The sequence below is a fragment of the Fusarium keratoplasticum genome, chromosome 1 (assembly GCF_025433545.1).
Source record: "Fusarium keratoplasticum isolate Fu6.1 chromosome 1, whole genome shotgun sequence".
Classification (NCBI taxonomy): Eukaryota; Fungi; Ascomycota; class Sordariomycetes; order Hypocreales; family Nectriaceae; genus Fusarium; species Fusarium keratoplasticum.
The window spans coordinates 4,626,585-4,653,096 of record NC_070529.1 but is presented as its reverse complement, the minus strand read 5'-3'; the positions used below and the strand labels follow the sequence as shown (position 1 = coordinate 4,653,096).

Below are 26,512 nucleotides of genomic sequence, written 5' to 3'. Positions count from 1 at the left end.
ATTAGAAGAGGCTGGGGACAATAGGAAGGAGTTACCAGAGGGAAAGGGTGCCTGGCTATGCATCCCGCGCGGTCAAGACCGACGCAGGGGGTCTATTACTTGAAGTGTACCAAGTAGTGACAGGGTTTCATGTCGACGCGATGATCCCCCCTTCAGCTGCTGTACAGGCTACCTCGGCACCTGGGAGGTGTGGCAAATCTGCCTTGCGCGTGTATATGGGTGTTGTATGGGGGGCGTGGGTGTTGGTGTTGGTGTTGGCCCGAAACCCCGGCCATGGCGGAGTCAAGGCAGTGAAGGAATTGCGGCATACATGACTCAATGGGCCTTCTCTCCTCACACTCTTTTAGAGTTTAGAGCTTTGTCGCATTGTGATCCCATTGAATCCTTGAAAACATGCCTCGGGCTATGGTTCATGGGGTGATGGCGGAGTGGATTGTTTGCCTTTGTTGGTTCCAGCAGAGTGGTTCGCCTTGCCACGCCGCAGCAATGACCAGCAAGGATTTCACAGGTGTGGGAGAAAATCCTGAACACACTCAGCAAATGCAAGGAGAATCTTTTCTTCTTCCAGGTGAGTCGTCCAAGCGCTGATGAAGATGGTGGTGTCCGGCAACTCCGAGTTACTGGATGATGTGCCCGCGCGCTGAGCGTCCAGCCCTCGCCGAGACTCATATCTCCTCTTTTCTCTCTACAATCTCTCTTGTCTCTTGGAGAGGTTTCTTCTCGGATGCTTCATCATGCATATCCGGCGGCAGCCACACGCGGCTCCCCTGCGATCCACGATGGGGGAATTGCACATCGCCGATTGAGGGCATCTAACACCGCGAACCACAGACGAAGTCACCGCGATCTAACGCAACTGCGACCAACTTCCAATTACCAAGGGCCACGTACATAGAGAATTTGATCAGAGCTGTTCGAGAACGGTGAGGCTGGTCAGAGCGCAGTTCCCCCCCGTCGGAGGACTGTTGATGCCACCACGACTGCGTGCAGTAACCCCGAGAACCACCCTGTACTGATGCGACGGCTGCTTGCGCGTATCATCAAATGAAACTGGTTGCTAAATTCGGAAATTTGGGGGATAAGAGATGATGGCTCTTGGTCAAAAGGGGTTGATAACCTCTGCAGATGTCGTGCATCATAGAGGCAGTTCACCAAGTGCAGGTAAGAGTAGCATCATATGGCATGTCTCTTGCGCAAAGGACGTATGTCAGAAGAGTTATAAACTGATTAACGTAGTCATAGTGCGCCCTAGATCCTAGTAGCATTAATTATATCTAGCATAACTCTTCCTTATAAACCTCATAATTACTCCTAGTACTTGCTCCCCTAAATCCACACCCTATCACACTATGTCCTTATAAGAGTAAAATAGGTAGGTAGTAATAATCCTTGTTCTCAGCTCGTTTCAAGTGGGGCCCCTTTTTTACGGTTTATCTTCATACCCCCAGGCATTTTTGGTTGCCTTATGCAGTTGAGATGCCCTTGCAACACGCTCCGAATTGGGCAACATCCCAAAGTCACAGCCATGTCACCATCGATTTTTTGCTCACTGTGCGTAGTCTTGAATCTTGTCTCATTCCATGAGTAAAACGATCCAAGAGTCTAGGTCAATTGGTAGGAGCTGTAGACAAGTTCATCTTTCCAAGTGGTGGACTTTCAGCCTAGTTGCTCGACCAACTGGACTCTTTCAACAGAGCAACTCGATCAGTGGTTCACGTCGGTACTCGCATCTCACCCATGTCTCCTATAAAACTTGTTCAAAAAAGAAAAACTATTGCGCACGAGTCCTGTCCAGATCCTCAATGTCACCCGTTAGTACCCCCATTCGCAACCTACAAGGGGTATAGCCAGCCAACTCGGCCAGCACGACCGGAGATTTTGGGGAACTCTCGACCTTCGCCCGTCCCTTCTTGCTCTCTGTATCTCTCCCTTTGACATTTCTCTCTACTCCCTCTGGAAGAGTCCCCTGCATTGTTGGTTGTGCAGACACATAGGGGCTATCCTCGTGCTCTGCCCCCATTGTCCATTGTTCCCGACTATAAATATCATTCTCATTCTGTTACACATTCACAACCCTCAGGCCATGGACCAGGCAAATCGCCGCCAAAAGCCATCCAAGGCAGGCCAACAAGGCTTCAAGACAAAGTCTTGCAACATCCCCAGCCTCACCGAGCTTCGCAAGTCGCTAGGTTACGGGCACAGGGGGGAAGAGCGAGATATCGCCTTCAAGAGAGCCCTCACAGCACAAGTCGAGACATTTGTTTCCAAAGACAACTTGCCCGGTGTCAGCTTCACAAAGTGGAAGACACTTGCCCACCAGAAAGGCCTCCGGGACATGACCAAGGACTTCCTTTTCGTCAAACAAAAAGGTCCTGAATTCTGGCCCGACGACCCCAACTCGCCTAACAAGCGGCCTCTCAAGTACACAAGGGACTACGAACAGTAAGTGAGTCTTGTACATATATCAGACCTCGAGGCCCTGACCTCACAGGATACATCTTCTCTTGACCAAAGTGTTTTACCGCACAGCTCGGGAACACAAACGCAAACAGTCCGCACCTTCGACTTCCAAAGAGTCGACTCAGAAACCCAAGTCTACCTCCACTAAGCAACCTCATCCAAAAAAGATCTCGGGTGAACAGACTTCGCGACAAGCCTACCCATACTCCAGGGGCCAAAGCGCCGACGACCCCATCGAGCTTGACAACATGCAGCCTACAACAAACTCTTCCGCACCACCTGCGTGAGTTGATTCTGATACTTCTTAAAGATTTCCACGCTCATCAATATGTCGTCAGGGATGTCGACCCGTTTGCAGGGATGTTCACCTCCAGGCAATTTATGCCACTTGAAGGAATGCCAGATGGCATCCCGCCTGAGGAAGAGCCTATCGATCGAGTATGGGAAATGCGAGATGACTATCTCAATATTCAAGTCCCTCGAGATAACAATCCAACTTCAAATATCCCCACCCATACTACACCTGTTGAAGATCCGTATCAAGGGCCTAACAGCCCGACCGAAGACACTCATGTTGTACGCGTCAAGTTCGCCAAACTTTTTGTATATCATACTGACATTGACTACAAGCCTCGAGATCGCGGTAAACGGCCGGAACGACCGTACTCCATCCAAGATGTTCGCCCCGCCAAAGTCCCTCGACATGAACAAGACAACATAGAAGTCGTCGCCGGATCATCAACCAATGGCCCGTCTTCCAATAACTCATCCGCCAACGTGCCTTCTGCCAGTAACTCGTCTTCCAGTTTTGCTCCCACCAGCGTCCCTTCCCAATATGTTCCATCGGCCGGTCCCCCTTCTGCTGCGCCTGTCAAGAAAAGGGGCTACACCCGTCACGAGCATACAAGAACCCGAGCCTCAAAGCGGCCCCGGAAGCCAGTTCAGCGCCCGGGTTTCGCTCGTGAGCAAACCATGGACAGAGCTTTTCTCACCTCTTCTTCGGAAGAGGAAGAAGAACAAGACAGTGACGCAGAGCGTGAGTTCCAAGAGCCGCCACGCCCTACAGCCAATGTCTCCAACGACACATCTCGTGATGAGAATCCCTCCACTACTGTACCTCCTGGTAACGCTACAGAACCAGCAGCAGAGAAGCCATCGTCAAAGCCCCGTAAAAATGCTTCCAAGAAGCAAGCTTCGACCAAGAAAAGCTCCAAGCCCAGAGCACCTAGATCAAGCGCGAAGCGTGGCCCGGCGCAAGAATCCCCAGCCGGGCCCAGCAACTCTACGCAGCAGCAGGCCAATGGCAGCTCAACATCCGGGCCAGGAACTAGTCAGTCTCAAACTGGCCAGCCCCAGACCGAGCAGAACCAGCCACCTCGAAACAACACCGTGCCAAGTGGAGAGAGACAAGTTATTGATTCTACATCATTCCTCTTCCTCAGACACAACGGCAAAGCGTTCAGGCCCTGGACGCCCTCAGCCAACGTGTTCCATGCGTCCCTCTCCGAGCTCATGCAGGATCTAGGGTGGGACAAGGCCCAAACGCTCTCCCTGAAGCTTGATGCCAAATTCCTTGATGATGCATATGAAGTGGACGTTGAGCCAGGCGATAATGAAACGCTCAACAAAATGAGGCGCAGCTTTGTCAGGGAGATGAAACGGTGCTACCAGCGCACCAGGGAGCCAAACTTGGAGTTTGAACTGCACTTCAAGCCGCTGCAGGTGTAAGACAGATGTCTGGTCAAAATTCCATTTCTTTAATGTTTTCGTTTATGATTAAACAGGAATGCCCGGTTCAGGATTACGGAATTAATAAGAGACAAGATACATGACTACTTGTGAAATACCTTTCCTTAGACCTTATAGCTCATTCTACTGGGCAAATTAGACAGTGCGATAGCAGTTAGTTATTTATACTTAAGGCTCTTTCCAGCTATGATGTTTAAAAGCAAAGTTTGAAGTATAATAAAGCAAAAAGAAAACCAAGATGCAAAAAAACATACAACAGCGGGGATTCGCTGGTCGTCACCGACCCAACTACTAATCCGCCCCTCACTGGCTTATCTATGGGAGAGCGGACGGGATCCCGAGTTCTCCAGTGGGTATGGTCGTATGTACTGGGAGGTCTGCACAATCGGATTATAACCGCCCCGGAAAAAAAGACATGCACTTAGGTGCGTAAATGTTTTTGCCCTATAGAACTAAACCTGCTTCCTACTCCTAACCTAGAGGTTAGAGAAATACGTCTAGAAACCCATTTACTAGTATCTCTAATACCTTTTATTAACTAGGATGACTTTTTAGACAAATGGATGATAGACTTAGGTAAGAAGCACCTAGCACAGATCTCAATTAGTACCGTCGTTCCTAGGCATGGAAGAATAAGGTGATCCTAGACTTTAGATAGAAGTTTACATCAATGTCAAACCAGATCGTCCACCCTGTGGCCGACTTCTCATCATTAAAGAGATACCATGTCAATACTAGTTTTTTTCTTATATGTTAAACTTGCGTTTCTTTATACTTAGTGACAGTATGTTTCAGTGCTTTCGCTGGCGGCCATCTATATAAATTGCTCTCAGCGAGACCAACACCAATGTGTAAGTGTTATCTGTAGCACATTCTCACCCACTTCATTAGTGGTAATAAACCAAAGCAGACGATGCATGGGCAATTCCAAGTAATTGATCAATTGATTGACCTTGTGAGAAAATTTTCAAGTCAATTCGGAGTTGCTATGGGCAAACTTAGCTCATTCAGTTGCGTCCAATTTTAGTGGCATAATGCCAGGATGCCCTAAATTCAGATGGAAGCCAAATCCAAAACACTCATCCAGTCACTAACAACGATTGGAACACTGCTCAAACTTGTGAATTATGGCATTCTTATAACATAAGATTAGAAAGAGAACTTCAGAATGCCAGAAATCCTGACAAGGCAATTGTTGAACATGTCGCATTTTTCTCCAGCTCAACAAAACACATGTCCCAATTAAGCCTTAGGGATTTCAGCCAACATGAGCATTTCCCCATGGGATGATACGACATGGTTTGGCAAAGGCTCAGAAGGAAATGTTTGACATGACATTTCCTTAAGCTTGGGCAGATTTGATAAATGCTTCACCAGTTGATGGATGAAATGATTCTCTTTGACTTCCTAGGAAGTCATGAAATAAACATTAGTGGGGCATATTCCGCCTACAGTGTACCTGCAATTCTCTGGCACGGAGTGACTGGAATAGCTTCTCTATTCTTGAAGCCTCTATTCTTGATCATGCAACTAGTAGAAGTACCGTAAACACATATCGCTGCAGTTGCCGAGTTGACCATAATCATGACTGGTCCTCGTATGCATATTCCTCATCCTCCTCCCTCCCCTCCCCATACAGCACCTCGCAGACACCAGCCAATGGGATATCCATGACGGCGTCCGTCCCCTCGCTCCAGATCTCGCGCCACCGCAGCTTCCCGTTCCCCTCGACCTTGCGCTCACGATTCCTCCCCCCGCGCAGTCTCCCCTTGGCGTCAATCTCTGCCAGCTTGCCCGCGCCGTCGACAATGGTCTCGACGCTCGAGAGCGGCTCTGTCAGCATCTCGGTGTTATAGGCTGCCAATGCGACGTAGATGTATACGACCGTCATGACGATAAAGGCTGGGATCGCCAGCGCCCACCATCGATTCGGATAGTAGTATATGCCCAAGGCGTGCAGGAATGGCGATGGGAGGTAGCCCCAGAGTAGGTAGATGAGGAACGTCAAGCTACTGAAGAGGTACAGCACAAAGCCGTAGTATTCGTACGTCGGTACTTTCGGCGCCGCGCGCGGCACAGGCGCCATTGCGTCGTCATCGGATGCATCTGGAGTCGTAGGTCGCGACGGTCGTAGGAGGGATGTGAGCGATGGCGAAGGGGGGAGAGGCGTAGGAGGGCGACCGTAGAAAGGCGGCGCAAACAGATTCTGCGATAGTTGCCGCGGGGGAGAGTCTTCGCCGGACGAGCTGGCGCTCTGGTTGTCGCCGAGGATCTCGTCCTCTTCGTCGGAGCTGAGGGACATGCTGGCGGCCGCAACGTGGAATCTGCGATGCAAGGTTTAAAAAGATGCGATCTCAGCTTGTGACGTTGATCCAATTGAGGCCACTGCACCTCAAATACCGGGTACATCCGCTATGTGCATCCTAGCTTAGCGCAGGTACGCCACCTGCACTACGCCTCCCCGGAAGCTTATCTGCACTACCCTGAGTTCACCGAACTGGAAGCTTTCAAACGTTTCTCTCATACTTTCCTGACTTTAGCGGCCTATGTTGTCTTAGTTAAAGTCAATGTTACTTTACAAGCCAATCATACGCTTAATTTATGCATACTACCCAACCTTCTCAACGTGGCCTCTCACAGCAACGTTCTACCATCAACGCATAATGTCCAACTCACCAGCATGATCATCAGATCCACATCATTCATGCAATCATCCTACTATATATCGAAGGAATTCATCATCATTAATCCATCTCTTTGGGTCTCTATGCCATATAGATTGTACAAGAGCCTCCTCTTAAAAACCCCGAATTCACCCATCAATCGGGCATCTATACTCCCTCTCCCTCCCAACAACTCCATTCTCCTGACGCTCCTGCAGCTCGTCCAGGCAGCTCTGATGGTAGACATGCCGACACGCCAGCACCACCAGTGGCCCCATCGGCTTGTCCTTAGTGCCGCTCACGGCGCCGCTGCTTGCTTCGATAAGCATGCTCGACGGTCTCATGTCGACTCCCTTGCCCTTAGACCTGGGGTCTGATTCTCCAGCATTACCCTTGGCTCGCTCTGCCGCGTCAGCCTGCCTCTCTTTCCTCCTTTCCTCTTCAATCGCTTGTTTGTCTTCCCACGCCTCAAATACCGCCGCGCCAGCAACTCCAGGACCCCAGACTCTTCGGTGGCACGCTTCGCACGTGGATCCCCTGGGTCGCCAACCTCGCTGCCGAAGCTCAACTGATTCCTTGACATTGACAAACAGACTGCGCTCGAGAAGGCGATTTGACAGCCCGAGAATTGACTCCTCATATGCGTACGCTGAGAATATGGACCCGAGGACGGCTCGAAGGTCAGCTAGGTTCGGCGACGAAGCAGCCGCTTGTGTCAAGAAGGCCCGGAGAATGCGGAGAAAGGACAGGTTGGATCCCGCATTCGACAAGAGTTTGGACCCTGGCTGAGACGTGTTCTGACTAGAAGTTGCGGTAAGCAGCGACGTGAACGTGTGCTGAACGAGCGAGCGGAGGAGGGCAACCAGCTTCTCCTCGTCAAAACTGTCGTCACTGCTGGTGAGGTCTGCGGCAGAGCTGATTGCTGGAGATAGCTTCTTGGTGATCTGAACACAAGCGTCGATCAGACTCAGCCAAAGGGCCTCGTCAGCCGACAGTGCCTCGATTGCCGACTTTGGAGCTTTCGCCTTCTGCACCACCTTTGTCTTTTTCGACGAAGACTTGGTCTGGCCTTGACACAGCCAGATACCGACGTGCACATACTTCTGGAGACCTTGCAGCAAATCCTCTGCAGCGTATCCAAGAGCTTGCCCATTGTCTTGGTCTGCGGCGCCGGCCAAGAGGCCCTGCATGGCCGATTCCAGAGTTCCAAGGTGCTTGACCAGTCGCTCCATAGCATCCTTGACCTGGCCCTCGCGGGCCATCAACACAACAGCTGCGTCAATCACGCCCGTTTCCTCCATCGTCGGGAGTAGTTTCTCCAGCCTCAAGTTGGTGGACTGCACCAGGCCGACATAGTCTGACACATGAGCCGGTTCAAACTTGCACATTAGCTGAACATAGCGCTCGACAAGGTCACGCGCCGCTGTCGCTTTGTCTTCTGGCGCTGCCTCCTCAGGCTCCAACAGGGTCTTCAGATACGTATGCTGCAAGTCTTTCGCGTCTTCTGCCGAATCGAGGATGTGTTGATGAAGCTCCAGTTCTTGGGCGACAAAGGTTTTTGCTGCATCCTCGGCGCCGAGTTCTAGGAGATCTCGAGCATGCTCCTTGACAATAGCGAGAACATCGTTGACCTGGCGGGCGCTCAAACCCGCTTGGGGCCGCAGGCAATCCGCGAGGCATTCAAACACCAACTCCTGCTCTTCCGGATCCTCGAAATAAGTCTGAACAAGCTTGCCGTATTGCTTGTCGGTCTTGTAGATGCGCTTCAAAATGCGATAGAATCCCGCCTTCTTGAACAATGGCATCAGATCCGGCATATCTGATGGATGATAGACGGATAGAAGATACTCGGCGCTGAGCTGCGCATCCTCCGCCAGGTCATGCCCGGGATAATTGCAGAGCCCAGTAAGTACGCGTGAGAGGGTCGTGCCCGAGAATAGGAGGTATTGGGGAAACTTGGGGAGATTTCGTGCAATGAACATGTCGAGATAAATGGTATCCTCCGGAGCAAAGTCATCAGGGTTCATGACATCCAGGAGAATCGACAGAACGTACTGTCGGTTTATGGTCTGCCCAAAGATCAGCTCCTCGGGCAGATCCTTGGACCCCCCATTCATGTACATGTCATTCGAGTCATTCAGGAATGGATCCTCGAATGCTTCGTTCAACGAACTCAAGAAACTGGGCGCGTCAAGCTTCAGGATCATGCGAAGATATGGGAACGAAGGCTGCGAGTCAGCGTTGGGGATGGTACGGAACTCTTGTCCGCTACCTCTGGGCCAAGTGACGGTTCTTCCCGAGAAAAGAAACCAGTAAATCTCAGCCTTTGCCTTGATCGCCACCTCGTCGCTCATAGGCTCCTCGTTCGGATACACTCTCCCAGTTAGAGTGTAAGAGAGGTAAGGGAACATTTTGAAGGCGTTGATACTGAAAAAATCATCCGCCGGGTTACTCGCTGCAAAGTCTCCATCCACCATAAGCGGTATCAACAGAGTAAGGAGATCGATCATAGGAGTGATGTAGTCGCCGAGGGCCTGGTTCCAGACGTAGATGAGGGCATCGTACAAGCTGTGCTGCTTGCACAAGAGAGTAATCTGATCCAGATCAAGCGTTGCCGTCTCCATATGGCAGATCATCTCCTCAAGCCTACTCTCCCATCCTCGACTAACATAGTGTGAAACCATATCTTTGACCACCGCGGGAGGCACAATCGAGATGGTTTTTTCAAGGATGCAGGGTTCAAGGCACTCGAGGAAGATGCCGCCAATGTCGGCGTCGTCGTACCAATCGTACATGTCCTCGAAGAGATAGTCTGTGTTGTCAATGCTCTGACAGGCGGCGAAACACGTCTCTGCCAGCTGCTTCATATGCTCGTCGTTATACGTCTCAGGATTCTTTGGACGTTGTGCAAAGGCGTATTTCAATGAAGCACTGATGATCTCCATGATCTTGTCTCGAACCATGGAATGGCGCAACACGGGGTCCTCAGGCAATCCCACTGTGAGCTTGTCGGCGTCGCCAGTATAGTATGAGGTGGCCAGTTGAATGGCACCAACATAGTCACCATTCTCCATCATGGCAATGAGCCGGTCCGCCCAGTTTGAGAGTGCACCAATTGACACTTCGTTGAAGCCGAGGGTGAATATCCTCCCCTTGTATGCCTTGAAGCTCATGTAGAACGCATCAGCAACAACTCCATGCATGGTCGAGTCGTTTTCATCCAGCTGCTCGACGAGAGTATGCAGCTGCTTTGAGAACAGGTCGGTGTGGTAAATGTACTTTTGCAGCAGGTCAAAAGCCTCTGTCATGCGCATACTCCTGTCCTCAAGAACAATCATCCTCTGTGAGATGGTTAGAACTGCAAGCACTGACCGGCTTAGCCATTGCACAGCAACGATCGCCTCCTCGCACTTCCATCGACTTCGCGCCTTGAACCTGTACGAGGCAGGCTGGTCCTTATCTTCACGGGGATATTCGTCGACATCCAGTACCGTCAGGATGTTCGACCAACAATAAGCGAGCTTCACCTTGGAAATGTCGCTTCCAGTGTGAGGGTCTGGAACCTTGAGCTTCACCGCCGGGAACCAGGCCAAGCAGCCCGTCATAGCACTATGTGGCGGAACATCTTTGGGACGTGCCGACTTGTGCTGGGTTTGGGCCACAGGGGTGGTCGAGACAATGACCAGAAGATAAGGCGTCAACATAGCCGTCAAACCCAGCGTATCAGTCGAGCACTCGACGTTGCCCAGGGGCAGAGGCGCAAAGGCGAGGACAGTGCTGGGCTTGACTGTTTTCCCAGCAGGAGTTGGCGCATCTGGGTAGCGGCCGAGAATCCTGTGCGTCTTGACAGTCCGTCCAAGTGCACCCGTTCCTCGAGTCGCCAAATGCGAGAACGCCATGCCACGATCATCAGCTGAGACAAGAGCCGTGTGCCGAGTTCCTAGGAAGCCAAGGTGTGTGACTGAGACACCAGGCATATGGCCATCAGCCGTGCGGTTGGTGAGATGCGAAGGGTCCAAGTGCGGGATAGTCAAGAACGGCCTCGATGCGCGACTCGTATCCCAGGTAAAGATGTTTCCATTTGCATGTCCTCCGGCAATCGTGGTGTGGTCAGCGGAGATCGCGATGGCGGTGATCGGCCCAGACTCGACGGCTATATCATGTCAGTATCTCGTCCACCAGCACGCATTGGAACTAACCTTTAGTTCCTGGGCCAATGATCATTTTCAAGTTTTGGTTATAATCAAACACAAGTATTATTCCCTTGGACGTTCCCAACACTATCGTCGCCGACACAGCAAGGCACGTCGGCGACCCAAAGTTTCGCTTTCCCGCTTCAGAAAACGCATGGCTGTTCAGCTTCCGCAGCCTAGTCCAGCGCACCACCTCCCATGGTGGCGTTGGTGTTTCGAGGTCGGCTTGGTCGAGGAGGAATTGAGAGCTAAGAGAGACATTACGGCTGTGGCTGGAAAGAAAGGGGAAGCCAGGCGATGAGGAGCGAGGAGTGTGGTTGGCGGATGAGGAGATACGGGATTGGAATCGACGGTCGAACGGTCTGAATGAAGGCGAGGGACTACTCAAGCCGGGGCGCGAGGCTACAGATGGGAGAATACTGCTGCCGGGTGAAGAGATAAAGGAACCCTATGCGTGTTAGATGAGCCTGAACGAGCAAGGACGAAATCATTCCCACCTGGATCGATGGAGTATCATCAGGTCCCGATAAGACCGAGTCGATCGGACTCCCGGCTCGCTTCGGAAGCCCATGAAAGGAGCTCCCACCGAGAGAGCTCACATCCGAACCATCCTGATGCTGCTGCTGCATAATCTCACGGTATCGATTCGTCACGGATCCGTTCCCTATGGCGACTGGTGCTGGATGATGATCTGGCTCGTCGTCGTCCGAGTCGAGTGAACCAACAGCACCACCACCAACACCAACACCAGCCTCCTCCGGCGCATCGTTTATCGTGTCGCCATTGTCCGAGCCCACGTCTCCCGCAAGAGACAAATCTTCTGGATCGGCCATTGCTCCGTGGCTTCCATCACTGCATGCGCAAACACTACCGCGTCGAGGTCATGGCCTGCGTAGGGGGAAAGCTGCTGGGTGGCTGTGATTGCGACGACGCAGGAGTGGGTGGGTGGTGAGGTAGGTATGGAGCTCGTTCGAGGGTTCGTGTCGGAGGGGCAACGCAGTGGCTTCCCAGCTCTCGTACGTTGAGCTGAGGAGAGAAATGATTAACCGGCTGCTTCTGTCGTTTTCATGCAACAGCTGCTCGGACGTATTCGCTCAAAAGCCTCGATTTCCCAAGACGTGCGCAAGTTGGAGCTATGTCGAGCTACGTAGTTCGTAATTCGCATGCAAGCCCCGTTTTGGTGCCTTAACAGTGGAGGTTGGTAGGTCGCGGCGCAGCCGAACAGGCAGCCAGACAGCCTAGAGAAACGCCTGGAGCGGGCCGGTGATTCTCCGGACCACCTGCGCTGTGACGTCTTTCTGGGGGTGGCATGCCATCGCGACGGGAGTCCCACATGATGGGAAGCTTCCATCCTTAATGCTACACCCCATCCCGACGCGACAGATTGTTTCTTGAAACGTAGTCTTCTCTACATAAAAGCCCAAAATGTCTTCAATTGGGCCCCAACTACCGCCACATCTGTCCAAACGGAAGCGCACACCAGAAAGAGACGCTTCACCTCCAAGCAAGCATCGTCGAAGCGAGTCGCCAGCAAAGAATAAGGACGAGATCGACCTCGACGATTCAGACGACGACTACGGCCCCAGCGCGCCTGCACCCCAGAAGGCCTCCATCGGCCCCTCACTACCACCGTCCAACAAAGATGAGATAGACCTCGACTCGGGTTCCGATTCAGATACCGGACCAGCACCGCCAAAACGAACAGTCGGTCCTGCGCCGCCGCCCGCTGATCTCTCAACGCGCCCTGATACTGGCCCCGACTCAGATTCAGATTCAGAAGATGACTACGGCCCTGCTCTCCCCGGTGCCTCCAACGCCAACAAACCCACGATAGGGCCACAACTCCCTGCAGCTGAGCCAGCTCCCCAGCGGGATTCCTGGATGCTCGCGCCACCGTCTGCCTCTGGATACTCCGAGCGCGACCCAACAAAGATGCGCAATCGCAAGTTCGCCTCCAAGCCAGCCTCTTCGTCCGGTCCCTCGACCGTGTCTTCCATCTGGACAGAGACCCCTGAAGAAAAACTCAAGCGCTTGCAGGACTCGGTACTCGGGCGCGGCGACAAGACGGTGGAAACGGATCCAAAGGCGGCCTTGGCCAAGGATGAAGAGGAGCGGAATCGCAAGATATCTGCCAACATTGAGGCTCAAAGAGGCAAGAGCCTGTACGCTGAGCATCAAGCTCGAAGAGAAAAGGATGGAGAGAAGGCCGAGGAGGAGGATGACCCGAGTAAACGAGGCTTCGACAGAGAAAAGGACATGGCAATAGGCGGGAAAATCGGGACGGCTCAGAGGAGGGAGCTGATGAACAAGGCTGCCAATTTTGGAGGCAGATTTCAGAAAGGATCCTACTTGTAGTACTAACACTGCAGCAATTTGATGCACAGTGTGATTGGTTCGTAACGGCGTTTACATGTCACGGTATCATTTGTCACGATAGATACGAGGATTCAAGAAATATAGATGGAACAAATTCTTATTGTACCATCTGCCTATCGAAGATGCCCATAATCACCAAACTCCGCCGCTCCATTCCTTCCCAGCTGAAACCATATTTTCCAGCCCAATGCAAGTACAATACCTCCCGTCTTACACATGAAGCCTTTGATAAAATCAGGATACCCCCACGACCCTTGCCCTCCACCTCGATGCATGCGAAGCCAGCGGTCCCTCGCATGCCCTTACCAGGGGTATATATAGCTCATCAAGCCCTATACGTCCTCGGATAATCATCCACATACCTACCTCATACCCATCTTGCTGTCCCACGTGTATCTTATGCGGTCTGAAACAAACATGCCGTGTCATAAAAGTCGAGTGCTTTATAGTGAGAAGATTCATGACGGTTGTGCCCCGCGTTTGACGGCCGGGTAAAAAAGAGAGAAAACCATCGCTAGCGAGAAATATCGTGTCGTTATGTAATAAGAATGGAAAACGGAAAGCCACGTTTATTGAGCAGCAGCCGCGGGACGATTTGCCGCCTCAAGTTGTGATGGTGTTACAGTCTCGGCAGCGCCGTTGTTCTGACTAGGAGGCTGCTCTTGTCGTCGTCGACCGAAGCGGAAGGCGCCGCGTACGGATGACAGCACTCCGCCATTTGACGCCCGAGTAGCTTCCGGACTCTGCTGAGTCTGATCAGGTTGTGTGGCCTGCTCTGTACCCTCAGGTCTTCCCTCAGATCGCCGGCGTTGGGGCGCTTCTGGGGTCGGAGTTGCGTTTTGTGCATTACGAGGACCCCGAACCCAAGCAGAGCGAATCGCGGCAGGAAGGTTGAAGCGAGGGTTGTTCCGGGGATCAAAGCTGGATCCGTTGTTGGCGTTGGCATCGTTCGAGGCTTCGGGAACAGGTCGAGGCTTGGGGACATAGTAGTCGGCCTTGCAGAGCGGGCAGCAGGCTCGGCGGCTCGTCAACCATGGGTCAAGACAGACGGCGTGGAAGGCGTGACCACAAGTCAGTCCACGAACGTCGTCATCATCCTCCAGTGTATCAATGCAAATAGCACAGGTGTCACCGGGGGCCTCCAAACACTCGGGTGGCAGGGCACCATCGATGTGGTCGTCGTCATCATCCGTATCCTCACTCGAAATTCGCTGAAGCTGATTGTTGTTTGTTGTCTGCTCAGTAGAGGTCTGGCCAGCCTCGGCAGGGGTGGCTGTAGTTTCCTTTGGTTTCTCGTCTTTAGGCTTCTCATCCTTGGGCTTCTCGTCAGCTACTACAGCCGCAGCGGTAGTAGGTGCCGGTGTCTCGGTTGTATTGTTTGCTCCCGTTGCTTCACCTTCACCCCTCGCCACGGCACTGGTAGATGGTCGTCCATCGGTCGAGTCGCGTTCCTTGGCTGAAAAGTCTGGCACAATTCCATCGGCTTCTCGTATGCTGTTGGGTCGGGTCGGGGGAGCCGAAACGCCGCCAGTGGTGGGAAGACCCTCCCTCGCACGATCGGAGACCCATGTCTTGTATTTCATCATGGGGAACTTGTCGTTCACCTCGTCCATCGTCATCAACTTCTTCTCGCGACGTCGACGATGAGGCCGAGGCATGTTTTCGAGGGTGATGGGCTCGCCGTCTTCGTTCATTCGCATCGCGCGGTTCCGAGCGTTGTATCGGAAGCAGTACTTGACACCGACAATAATCCTGAGAAAAGTTGTTAGTGGCGTTGCATCTTTTGCAATCCAGCCACAGTGCATGTGATTTGGACGCAAGCGGAGCTCACCATAAATTCGTAAACACGACACCGAAGCCGAGGGCAACAAAGAATAAAAGAGGTGAGCTAGACCCATTATTGCTGTTATTGTTGTCGCGGTTTTCGGTCTCGCTCGTCTGGGCGCTGGCGCTGGAGGTTGTGGTTGAGGACGAGTCCTCGGGAGCGGCGGCGCGGGCGACGATGTGAGTGACCTCGGTCAACAACTGATTGATGACGGCCATCTTTACGGTCGGAGGAGAGCGACAGCAGACACAGAGCGATGGAAGGCTGGCTCGAATTGACTCTCGGGCTGCCGTACGGGTACCATGGGCCGTTCAAGGCCAGAAACTCTCGCGGAGGGACCAGGGCGCCTGGCGCAGCGGGTGCAGCACGGCAAATGCAGGGCCAGGCACTTTATTCCAGCGGTTGCGTCAACATCAAACGATCAACCTTGAGCCGAGAAAAGGTATCCGCAGCCAAACTTTTGTTCTTTTTGTTTTCCTCCTCGTACAAGGGAGAGAAGAAAAAACGAGGGGATGATGATGGTAGGTTTGATGGGGTGAGCGGCGGAGGGCGGAGGTGCAGTGGAGTTGGCAGGACAAGGCAAGAGAGGGAAGAGATCCCAGGGCAGCCGCGAGTGTGGACGCCCTCTGGATAAAAAGAGAGCAAGAGCAGAGGACGACGAAGGAGGAATGGGGGATGGGGCGAGCGAAACCGGGCCGGGGGTGGAATGACGGGATCTGAGTGGTCGAGGACGATAGGTGTGTGGGGCCAACGCCGTGGTGAACACTGTGCAAGGGACCTGGCCTGACGCTCTCAGCCAGGGAGCACAGGGCCTATGATGGAGGGGCCCTCCCTCACGGCGGGCCTAGAGATTCTGGAGATGCCCTCGGGCAGTGGAGAGACTGGCCTGAAAGAGGGAGGTCGCTGGAGGTTGGCGTTACTGACAGGGGGTCCTCTACAGCAAGGGGGGGATGGATGGACGGGCCAAGTCTTTCCACAATCTGGCTGTGCGACACAGAACAACCGAATGCTTTTTTGCCCCGGCCGCTGTGACCCGCTGGCGGTCTGATGCCCGTGGCTGGAATCCCTCTCCGTCTCGTCTCAAAATGCCTCTTTGTGCCTCTGGAGTCTGGGGTGGTGGTTTCTGAGAGGTCGGGGCCCGCGGACGGTTCGGTGGTTGGTGGGATGGCCTGCCGCTTCGAGACTGGCGAGACTTTTTTATCTCTCGTTATTGTTGTTTTTTTGTTCTTTGGGGCCTCGACTGCTGCGCCGTTAAAGGGAGGACTCGAGATACATATGCACAATGGGTCGACGAGGCATTTTAAAGAGCAGCCAGGCCGGTTCAACACAGCGTCGAGCGTCTGCTTGTTCGCGCTGTGGTCTCGGACTTGGCGTATTGGCTTGGAGCCGGATTTGTGATTCAATCAACAACAATACAAGCGGATTGGATGAATGAGTTTCCTCGTTACGGCCAAGAGGCTTCAGCATCTGGAGTGTGTGACAGCCACAACAGGGGATGGTTCACCTCACTCGACGGGATAATGGTTCGTGTTGGCAACCGTGCTCCCTCCAACACTAGGCCAGTTGATACGCCGTGCCGTACGCAAATGACATTTCCATCCGTCCTCGCTCGTCCCGGCCTCAACTGCAATACTGTACAGGACAGCACAATACGCATACGCAGCACACCGCAGGTTTCAGCATCCTTGAGATGACGACGCTCGTATTAGACTTCTTCTAAGGGTCTAGACGGAGGTCCCTTTTCGCATGGACTAATGGGCTCCTCCGCAACGCATCTTTACGCCGGGCGAAGCTCACCTTTCCCTCTGCTGCCGCTGACATTCGTGGCGCAGCGCCGCGGGGGAGGTGGAGCCCTGAAGCACTGAAAGCACGGGGATGACGGGGGTCTCCTGGCCCCCGGAGCGGGTCGTCGTCTTTTGATTCCATGTTTGACGGCGATCTCTGGCAAAAAAGATGAGCTTTGATTGTCGGCGGCTCGCGGGTTGTGGGAGAAGCCGCTCCTGAGGGAAACTCTATTGATATTGCAGCCTTCAATTGAGAAGCTATCGACAAGCATCTCGTTGCCCTTGTCGAGCAGAGAGCTGTTCTCACCTCGCATGCCGTCATCTCACCACCCGTCATGATAAAAGTCGCCACTCGACAACACGCCAACGCAACTCTCCGAGAAGCCGGATTAGACCGTCAGGAGCTGTCACTGCTATTCATGTGCATTGTTTATTATTCTTTGAATTTTTCTTCTTCGCTTGCTCCTCCGGCCCAAAACCTCGACCGACCGCGCTTCTCACGGCCTTCCCTTCTCCACTTGATGCCGACCAAGCTTGTCTCAGCCCCGTCCCGCCCGGCCCGCGGGATGCTCCTTATTCTACCTTTACAAGTCCGGGCATCGTCATTAGCTATCCGTCGAGTAAGAGGCATGATCAAGGACATCGCCCCTATCTCATTCTCCTATCTCTGCAGAAAGGGGGCTGATGTTGTGATGGTCAGCTGTCGACCGCCCCCAAGGGTCTAGACAAGCGGCGCAGCCCACGGGTATCCAAAAGCTTGGTTGAGCTTTACTTCACCGTGGCGGCAAACGCATGTAGATCTAGAACTGCCCGTTGCAGGAGCTCCGAGTTGCTGGAATAGCCTCCGGGTCTAGCTCCCGTGATTGACCCCCTTGTGAAACCAGCCATCCGAGATATCCAGTCGGCCGGCATGCGCAGATCGAACGCCGTTGATTTTGAGCATGCGCAGGCTGTAGATTTGTGTCGCAATGCCAGGGATGCACAAGGATCATGATAATGACGATGTTCCTGCAAATGAATGTGCTACGTGACAGCCAAGGATGGAATCATGTATTATGATGAAACTCGGCTCCCCATTGACAGCTGTCTCACAATGCAGACGACATGGTCATCTTGAGAGCAAATCGTAAACAAGGTCGCATCTTGCGCGTCCTTGACAATCTGGGCGGCCCTCTAAGCAACCAGCACCGAAACCTCGAGCCCGGCGCTGAAACGAACTGGGAACGAACCCACCGAGGGATTCAGAGGTAAACCACAGTGCATCTCAGCAAGCTCTCACACGGCCCCTAGCGCCGATTTCAGCTGTGTGGGTTGTCTCGTTGCGTTGCTCACCACCTCTTCTCTGCAGTTCCAGTCTAGCCTGGTGGGCTGGCTGCATGGATGGGCTGCCCCAGTGATGGCGCGCTGCACCCCGTCTGGCTGGCCTTGCTCTTGCTTTGCTCTCCGCGGTGGCGATTGGATCGCCAAAATGCCTCGTCCTCCTCTCTGGTGCGGTCAGCAGTGAGCTGCCAGGGACGGGAATAAGGTCCCAGAGCCCATTCAAGGGCCTCCAATCGGCCGGAATGCGCGGACGACGGAAGAAGCGGCTTGTTCGGCAGCAACGGGCACATGCACAACTCCATTTCTTCGGATCCGTTTTGTCTCTCTTTGTTTATTCATGGCATGTTCTTTTTCCTGTTGATCTTCTTCCCGTGCATCCCGGCAGTTGACGACTTTCTTCCTGGTCTTCCTGACGGGGCTATGACGCATCCATTGGATCCTCCAAAAGGGCCTGACTGTCAGACGACCAGCGAATAAACAGGTCCCCACGTCAGATCTTGACTCTGGACCGTTGCTTCTAAACGCCGGGAATCTCGGGTTTGGTCAAAGTTAATTGGGGAGTTTGGAATTCTACTCTCGTCGAATGCCGGCGAGCGTACGGAATACCGGTGCCCTTGTTGCTGTCGTCGTCAACATCGGGCTGTGCAAAGAGATCAATCATGCAACTTTTATACGCCCGCAGCGTATTGGGCATGTTGCGTATCTGATCGAGGCTATAGTTCTTGGCTTTCTGACGCGAGATCATGTTATTACTCAGCCATGACAGTAAAGTGTATGACAGCTGTCAGTTGTCTCGGGCCTCATGATCCTTCTTGATGAGCCTCACAGGCTTTCTGCGAGGCTGCTAGTCTGCCAGTGATCTTGTCAATTTCTGTTCAGAGGATGGATGGACCCTGACTCTCACCAACATTAAATCAATTAGTCAGGCGCCTCGTCTTGACGATCCCAATGCTCGGTGTCTCATTGACCCGCGAACCGGCTGGAAAAGCTTAACAGGTCGCCCTTCCACAATGGGCGCCAGACAGCAATAGTCCCTCAGCCAAGCAAGACGCCATCGACAGCAGGCTCACATTCTCCCGCTTCCCCGCGTGTGCGCCCGGACGAGACGGCGTCGCATCGCTTCATCACTCTCCTCTCTCCTTGGTGCCACCCCCGCCTCAAGCTAGGCCTAGGTTCATGATGGGGTATCGTTTACCGCGGGGCGGAGAAAGGGCTTCAGCCGCGGTCTAGGTGAAGCCATGTGTGACAGAATCGTACCATTGAGCGGCTCTTGATCCAAGAGGAATCATCCGTGCTCTGAAGAATACATGCAAGCGAACAGGAGTCTCCTGTGGTGAAAAAGCCTCTGAAAAGAATGGACCAGTGAAAAGCCCTCCCCTGCTTCTCCGTATGGATTTCCGAATTAGGTTTTTGGGTGTCTCCATCCCTGCCCCACGCAAAAACCCCAAATGCAGCCTGAATGCAGCGAGCGGCGTCCATCTTGACAAACATTCAATCTCTTGAACGTGATCAGCATCTCGACAAATCGGCGTGTACAACCGCGTCTCCAAACATTTCGTGATGCCTCCTACTCAACTACCCGAGTCGGGAAACCCTCTGTGAGTTTTTCCCCGTCTTCCTATCTTTACTCTCTCGCGCCCTCTCAACATCCCCGTTCAGGTGGCGGTGCAGAACACATCACCCCCGGCAGAGCGAACAGTGGAGAGGGCGCAATTCGAGTCAGGTCTGGTCCATGGAGAGAAAGTGTGTGTGGGCTGATTCTTGGCTGGTCTCGTCCTTGCAGCGTCTTCTTCGACATCACCATCGGAGGTTAGTCCCCCCGCGTCCGCCCTCCCATCCTCCGTCCTCGGCCTACATGCCCCGGCCCCGAGCCGGCATGTACGGAGCTTCATCTGGGACCGACTCGGCATTTGGAAGATGAAGCTATTCCCATGGGTCACTCATGCGTTGTTGTGCAAGGGTCGCCTATTGTTGCCCTGCTACTAAGCTTCATCTTACTCGAGTAACCTTTCAACTCGAAGCCCAAGCTCACGTCGCCCCTAGGTGAACCCCTCGGCCGCATCACCTTTGAGCTCTTCAAAGATGTCGTGCCCAAGACTGCCGAAAACTTTCGCCAGTTCTGCACCGGCGAGTCTAAGAACCCTGCCGGTCGACCCCAGGGCTACAAGGGCTCCAAGTTTCACCGCATAGTGAGTTTTCCTCCTACGTGTTCACCCCTCGATCTTTCATATTGCTCCGTATAGGACAAGCAGGCTGATATTGCGGAAAACAGATCCCCAACTTCATGTGTCAGGGCGGTGACTTCCTTAACGGAGATGGCACTGGCTCGACGTGTATCTGGGGCTTCAAGTCCTTCGAGGATGAGAACTTTACCCTCAAGCATGACCGACCTGGTCTGCTCTCCATGGCCGTATGTCTTTTCCCTCCTTTGTTACAGCTCAAACACTCACATGACTATACAGAATGCCGGCCCCAACACCAACGGCTCCCAGTTCTTCATCACCACCGTCCCTACCCCCTTCCTCGACAACAAGCACGTCGTCTTTGGCAAGGTGGTCGACGGCATGGACGTTGTTAAGAAGATGGAGGCCACCAAGACGGGTTACCGTGGCAAGGACGTCCCCAACTTGGATGTGGTAATTGCTCAGTGCGGTGAGATGTAGTTGTCGTCGGATACACAGGAACGGAAGAGACAATGCAACCATGTATGGCCTGGTAACGCCTGAGGGCTGGACAGGGATCGAGATTTCAGAACTGTAGATACCCATCGGAATATCATCTCGACTCCCCTATTGTCGGCGCTTTTCACTCTCTGTGCCATGTGTCACTTGTGCCTCACGAGATAGATTGCGTGCAGCGTGTACACCGTCGGCCACCTTGTATTAAGCCGGCAGCCGAAATGACCTCCTGAAGGACACCTTCTCACAGTCACAATCACAAGGAATCACTGAAACATTGCAAACACATTCTACAAGTCACATAGCACAGAGTCAAACATCAAGAGCTGGTGTGAACCGTTTTCGAATTTTTTAAACTGGGAGCTTGTTTCCACCCGTAAATCCCACGTACACTCGCTCCCCTTACTCAAGCCAAAGAGAGAAACATTGCAATAAATCAGATCCCGTGCTGAAAATCAAATAGGCATCCGTTCGCCTCTCCTTCCACCGTTAATAAGACGGTGGAGAGAAGAGGCCGAACTAGGAGCCGTTTTCGCTAAGAACAAACAATAGTGGTATCATGTATCCAACGCCGTTTATATGCGACCGGCGCGCCTGACCCCTTTTTCGCCGTGTTTCCCTATTCTCCCTAATAGGAGGGGACGCGGCCGTAGATGTACGTTAGTGTGCTAGTATAGTGAAGCCTATAAGCTTCACGAAAGGAGGGCTTGGGATACATGAAGCGACCTAAAAGTCGCCAAACACCCAGTTCTCACGTCGGCGGAGGAAACCCGAAGGGATGGGAGGTCCGCTCTTGGTCGGCGCGGCACTGCTCACGGGCAGGGGCGTCTCGCGGAACTGGCCACCGGGGATCGTTTGTTGAGGGGGGGAGTTGATGACGGTGGAGGACGGTGTGTTGATGTGGGTGGTGAGAGTCTCGACGACAGTCTGAGCGGGCTCAGCGGGGGCGTCTTCGCCAGTGGCCGAGGGCTTGGTCGAGATGTGAGTGATGATGGTCTCGTAGACAGTCGAAGGCTCCGGCTCCGGCTGCTCGACGTTGGTAGCGCCGGCGGTAGGGCTGGAGGTGACGAAGGTCAAGAACGAGGAGGGGGCAGTTGGGGGAGTGCCAACAGCTTCAGAGGCCTGGTTAGAAGGCGAGGGGTTAGGGACCACGGGGTTGGGGACCACCGAGGTAACGACACCATTGCCAGCGGTCTTGCTCCTGGTTACCAAGATTGTAGTCGTAGATGTCTTGGTGGTATCAATCGTGGGCTCAGCGGCAGGCCCAGTGGTCATGGACTCGGCGGGAACAGTGACATAAACTGTCGTGACAGTGGCAGGCGGCCGCACAGTCTCTGTGACGGTCACCGTAGCGACGCCATCACCACCACCGATGGGGGCAGACGACGAAGGCACGCCAGGGGCAGAAGGCTGGACGGGCGATGAGGGCTGAGCAGGCGAGGTTGGCTGAGCAGAAGCCGAAGGAAGCACAGCACTACCGCCCTCGTTACCATCAACATCGACCTGGTAGTTGTTGCGCATCTGGGCCTCGATACCAGCAGAGTAAATGTTCTGGTCGTCGACCCAGTCCAAGCTCTCCACATCCTTGGCGACAAACGAATCAGCCTGGGCGCCGGTGATCTTGATGTCGATGACGCTCGAGTAACTCTCGTTCCGGGCGATGGCGTCCATGGTGAAGCCGTTGGGGTCCTTCTCGCCGCGCATAAAGGTGCCAGCCCAGGGGAATTTGCCGTTCTTGGTGGCATCCATGTTGATCTTCTCGGCGTTCAGATCGGGCCAGTCCCAGTACCAGTAGATGGTGTAGATGTCGCCGGCCTTCAGGTCATCGGGAAGCTTGATGTCGGACTGGCAGGCCAGCTCCTTGGTGGGAAGAGCGCCCAGAGGGGCGAGCTCGCTGGATCGAGAGGTGCTGAGTTGGCCAGGGTTGGGCTGGTAACACTGGCCGTCATCGTAGTTGCGCGTAGCGATGAGGCGGCCGCGCTTGTCACCACCAGTGCCGTCCTTGTTCCAGACCAGGTGGACGTCAAAGAGCTTCTCCTGCTCCTTGGGTTGGGTAGTGCCGTAGAAGTACAGAGTGCCACGGTTCTTGGGCTTCTTCGGCTGGTTCTCAGGGAGGGTGGTGTGGCCATTCTCGAGGTGCATAATGGCGATGTAATCACCAGCGGAGGCCTCGAGCATGGGGTGTTGGGGGTTCTTCTCAAGCTTGAACTTGTTGAGAACCTCTTGACCAGAATAAGCGGGCTGTCCAGCAGCCGGCAGGATGTTCTGGGGGATGGAGTCGGTAAAGGGAGGGTTGGTAGAGTCGCGGGGCACGTATCCGCGAGGGAAACCGATGTTCCCAATCATGGTGCCGTTTCTAGCCAGCTTGTAGGCATATTCGACCCATGAGTGAGCCGAAGCAGACGAGATGAGGGTTGCGCCGGCGAGGGCGAGGGCGGAGGCGGAGACCTTCATGATGAAAGTGGTCGCTTGTTGGTATTTCGGACGATAGTCGGATGCTTTCAAAGTATTGTCGGTAGAGTAGAGATGGTGATGATGCTTTCGAGCAGATTTGAAAAGCTTTGTGGAAGAAGAAAGGTAGAAATGTATAGTCGGGTCAAAGTCGTGGTAGAAATGAATGTAAATGACGAGGCCTTCTCTGAAAAGGAGCGACAGAGGAGGCGTAAGCCCGTCACTTTTGCTTCCCAAGCCGGTGATTTATTGTTGCCCGATTGATGAAAGGGAAAACAATTGTTATTGTTCGCGAGAGCAGCGAGTGAATAAGGGCTTTTTTTCGTTTTTCCCCCTCTTTGGCGGCTGGTGAACACTGTCGATGGATGGATTCGGCTTTGGCAGTGTCAAGCGGCTTTATTGAATGAAGCCCGTGACCAACGATAGACGACTCAATAACCCTTTTCGGTTCTATAGGTCCCCTTTTCAATAGAGAAGGATAAAAAGTGACTGGTATTGTTTGAGATGTGAGGAACAATCTCAGAGTGTGAAGCGAGTTGTCATGGGTTTCCCGGCGTCCAGCGTAGGTTTGAGAGAGTCAGTCCAGCTGAACTAGAAGAGAGAGTGAAGAGGAGTAAAAAAAAGCCGTAGTGCTTAAGAAAGAGAGGTTCAGAATCGAAGTGGTGACAAAGGAAAAAAGAGAAAAAGGAAAAAGAGAATCACCCCCTCTAGTTGAGCATCTTTGACGTTCGTGACTCACGAACTAGAGTGGCGCGTTGTGAACGGGTGAAGCAGAAAGCTTATCGACAGAGTGAAAGTACGACAGCGAACCGGATGGATCAGACCCAGAGATGTTGAGAAAGAGGAGAGGACGGGGGGGTGTTGTTGTTGTTGTTGGACGTGGGAGGACGAGTGGTAATGAAGGGGTCCTTTTTTCCTCGCACGAGAGGCAGGCAATCAATGACACAAAGGTGGACACACAAGACAAGACGGCAATTTTTTCTTGTCTAGCAGGCAATAACCAAGCAGACACCCGGTGAACGAAACACTTTGAGAAACAGACCAAGTGGAGGGTGGGCAGTTGATATCGTGAGTTCGGAGAGCACCATGGCCTATCGTTGGGCACCGCGGCGGCGGTCATAGAAACGGGCCTGGGCGCGGCTGGGATGGATCTCAAGAGCATCGCGCATAATGCACGGCGGGATGATACGGTCGACCCGGCCTGGTGGGCAGACTCTTCCTTCTCTCATCTTGCTTCTGTTCGTCTGGGGAAGCGCTCAAGGGGGGGCCATGTCGATGGTCCAGACTTCAGTCGTACAAGGCCCTGGGTTAGGGAAACGACCGTGTTTCAAGTCTCTGGGAGAGATAGCCGCCCGGTTGGATGAACAGCCTCATTCAGACGCGGTCAGAGTCTAGGTTCACCCAAGAATAGCCATGAGAATCAAGAGTCTAGAACACCCTTGCTCAACTTACAACCTAGTATGAGGTCGAGTTGTCAGGTCTACAAGTATTGGCTGTTGGCGCCCGGAGAAAAGTTTGGGGTTCGCGGGCGTCTAATGAAATTGGCCCCCGTTTACAAGCGCGCCCTCTTCCGGCGGCCCATTGGCCCACAGGCGACCACTCTCTCAAAAACCAACAGGGATTAAAGACAGGGAATAGCAGGCCCTGGATAGATGATGTCTTGGTTCGCTGAGACTTTTCTCTCCCAGTCCCGTGTCTCAGAATACTGGGAAGTAGAAATACATAGGCCTACCGTCGCGGCCTTGTGGGCTCATGGACGACTGGCACCGAAATAGACAGACTCTAAACGCTGACGAGGCCTTGAGAAATATTTGAAACCGGACATGCCCTCTTTTCTTCTCTTGTTATCCGTATCTTTCTTCTCAATCTTGCTCATGAGCTTCGTCATCGTCCCACAAGGTCAATATAGTGGTCGCGTCTGCATTGACGGGCAACGTTTGATGAAGCGCCTGCCAGAAAAATCTCTTCACGAGGCCACTCGGCTCGTGACTTGGAGAAAAACATCTGACAAGACTTGTTAGAAATGAGTCTTCTTCTCTCTTCTTCTCCCGTCTTCCTTTGATGGTTGCCGTTTCATGCAGTCGTTGCCCAATGTTGTGCATTGGTTGTGCAAAACAAGCAAAAGCAGGCAAACACTCCCTTACCCACTTCAACTGACCAGGGTTTTTATCAAACAAAGAATGAGAGACCCTGTCAAGTCAGTTGAAACCTCCATCTTTTATATGACCCATCCATCTTCCACTCTAGAATACAATTTCGCAATGTTGCAATCCAACACCAAAAATGCCCCCCTCACTTTGATACTTCACTAATTGCTTCACTTCAAACTCCCTCAGCTCATTCATTCCACTTGCAACTCCTTCAACTCAATCTCTCTTCCTCCTCAAATTCAATCTATCGTCCAAATATTCAATAACCCCGCCCCCCCTTGATCCCCATCTCTCTCTCCCTCTCGCACACCCCCTCCCTTGTCATGGTGGATGTCAGTTAACCTTTGTTCCTCCGTTTCAACTTTTCCCACCCCACGTTTCCAAAAGTAGCACAAAGAGCATCCCATCCTGATCATCACCTACGTCAAAGGCATCTCATATCTTTTCTCATTTTTCTCCAAAATCCTGGCGAAAATCATTACATCAAAGGCTTTCCTTCCATCACGTGCTCCTCCACACTGGGTGTGTCTTTGCTCACAAGCGTAAATGCCAATGTCTCACTTCCTCGCCCCCAGCTTGTCTCTGTCCTTTCTTTTGACATTAGCGTCAACCGATTACCTGGATCGAATGCCCTTTTTTCTTTTCCCTTGGCTGTTTCGTTTCCTCCTCTTACAGGGGAAAAAAATACTTCGATGATTTCTCACCCCCTTCTAGACGTGTTTCAATATTGTTGCCAATCCCGCCTGGTGAAGAGACATGGCATTTCGTTTAGACGCCCCTTTGGAACCTTCGAACCTGAAGATCCCCTCGTGCCTGCGTCCCCCGTGGAATGCTATCAACTGTTCCTTGCTTTAGCTTCAGGT

At 53.0% G+C, this 26,512-nt stretch overlaps 7 protein-coding genes across 7 annotated transcripts; 3 read left to right on the top strand and 4 right to left on the bottom strand.

Annotated features, from left to right (window-relative positions):
- Positions 1 to 2,077: 2,077 nt before the first annotated feature.
- On the top strand, positions 2,078 to 4,188 carry NCS57_00138100 (uncharacterized protein; the record flags this gene model as incomplete). The annotated part of the gene is made up of 3 exons (XM_053051447.1): positions 2,078 to 2,442; positions 2,492 to 2,743; positions 2,799 to 4,188. The coding sequence occupies exons 1-3, from the start codon at positions 2,084 to 2,086 to the stop codon at positions 4,186 to 4,188; spliced, it is 2,001 nt and encodes a 666-aa protein (XP_052919962.1). The 5' UTR covers positions 2,078 to 2,083.
- Positions 4,189 to 5,791: 1,603 nt separating this feature from the next.
- On the bottom strand, positions 5,792 to 6,733 carry NCS57_00138000 (PIG-P domain-containing protein; the record flags this gene model as incomplete). Its single annotated transcript, XM_053051446.1, has 2 exons — positions 5,792 to 6,533; positions 6,651 to 6,733. 2 exons carry the CDS (start codon positions 6,731 to 6,733, stop codon positions 5,792 to 5,794), a joined length of 825 nt encoding a protein of 274 aa, XP_052919961.1.
- Positions 6,734 to 7,021: 288 nt separating this feature from the next.
- NCS57_00137900 (Vps8 domain-containing protein) lies at positions 7,022 to 11,898 on the bottom strand (the record flags this gene model as incomplete). Its single annotated transcript, XM_053051445.1, has 3 exons — positions 7,022 to 11,025; positions 11,072 to 11,513; positions 11,563 to 11,898. 3 exons carry the CDS (start codon positions 11,896 to 11,898, stop codon positions 7,022 to 7,024), a joined length of 4,782 nt encoding a protein of 1,593 aa, XP_052919960.1.
- A 592-nt stretch (positions 11,899 to 12,490) lies between these two features.
- On the top strand, positions 12,491 to 13,420 carry NCS57_00137800 (DUF3752 domain-containing protein; the record flags this gene model as incomplete). The annotated part of the gene is made up of 1 exon (XM_053051444.1): positions 12,491 to 13,420. One exon carries the CDS (start codon positions 12,491 to 12,493, stop codon positions 13,418 to 13,420), a length of 930 nt encoding a protein of 309 aa, XP_052919959.1.
- Positions 13,421 to 14,010: 590 nt separating this feature from the next.
- On the bottom strand, positions 14,011 to 15,484 carry NCS57_00137700 (RING-type domain-containing protein; the record flags this gene model as incomplete). Its single annotated transcript, XM_053051443.1, has 2 exons — positions 14,011 to 15,193; positions 15,273 to 15,484. 2 exons carry the CDS (start codon positions 15,482 to 15,484, stop codon positions 14,011 to 14,013), a joined length of 1,395 nt encoding a protein of 464 aa, XP_052919958.1.
- A 4,446-nt stretch (positions 15,485 to 19,930) lies between these two features.
- NCS57_00137600 (Peptidyl-prolyl cis-trans isomerase) lies at positions 19,931 to 21,033 on the top strand (the record flags this gene model as incomplete). Its single annotated transcript, XM_053051442.1, has 5 exons — positions 19,931 to 19,968; positions 20,154 to 20,179; positions 20,414 to 20,559; positions 20,643 to 20,780; positions 20,833 to 21,033. The coding sequence occupies 5 exons, from the start codon at positions 19,931 to 19,933 to the stop codon at positions 21,031 to 21,033; spliced, it is 549 nt and encodes a 182-aa protein (XP_052919957.1).
- Positions 21,034 to 21,774: 741 nt separating this feature from the next.
- Positions 21,775 to 23,502, bottom strand: NCS57_00137500 (uncharacterized protein; the record flags this gene model as incomplete). Its single annotated transcript, XM_053051441.1, has 1 exon — positions 21,775 to 23,502. One exon carries the CDS (start codon positions 23,500 to 23,502, stop codon positions 21,775 to 21,777), a length of 1,728 nt encoding a protein of 575 aa, XP_052919956.1.
- Between the last annotated feature and the right edge of the window lie 3,010 nt (positions 23,503 to 26,512).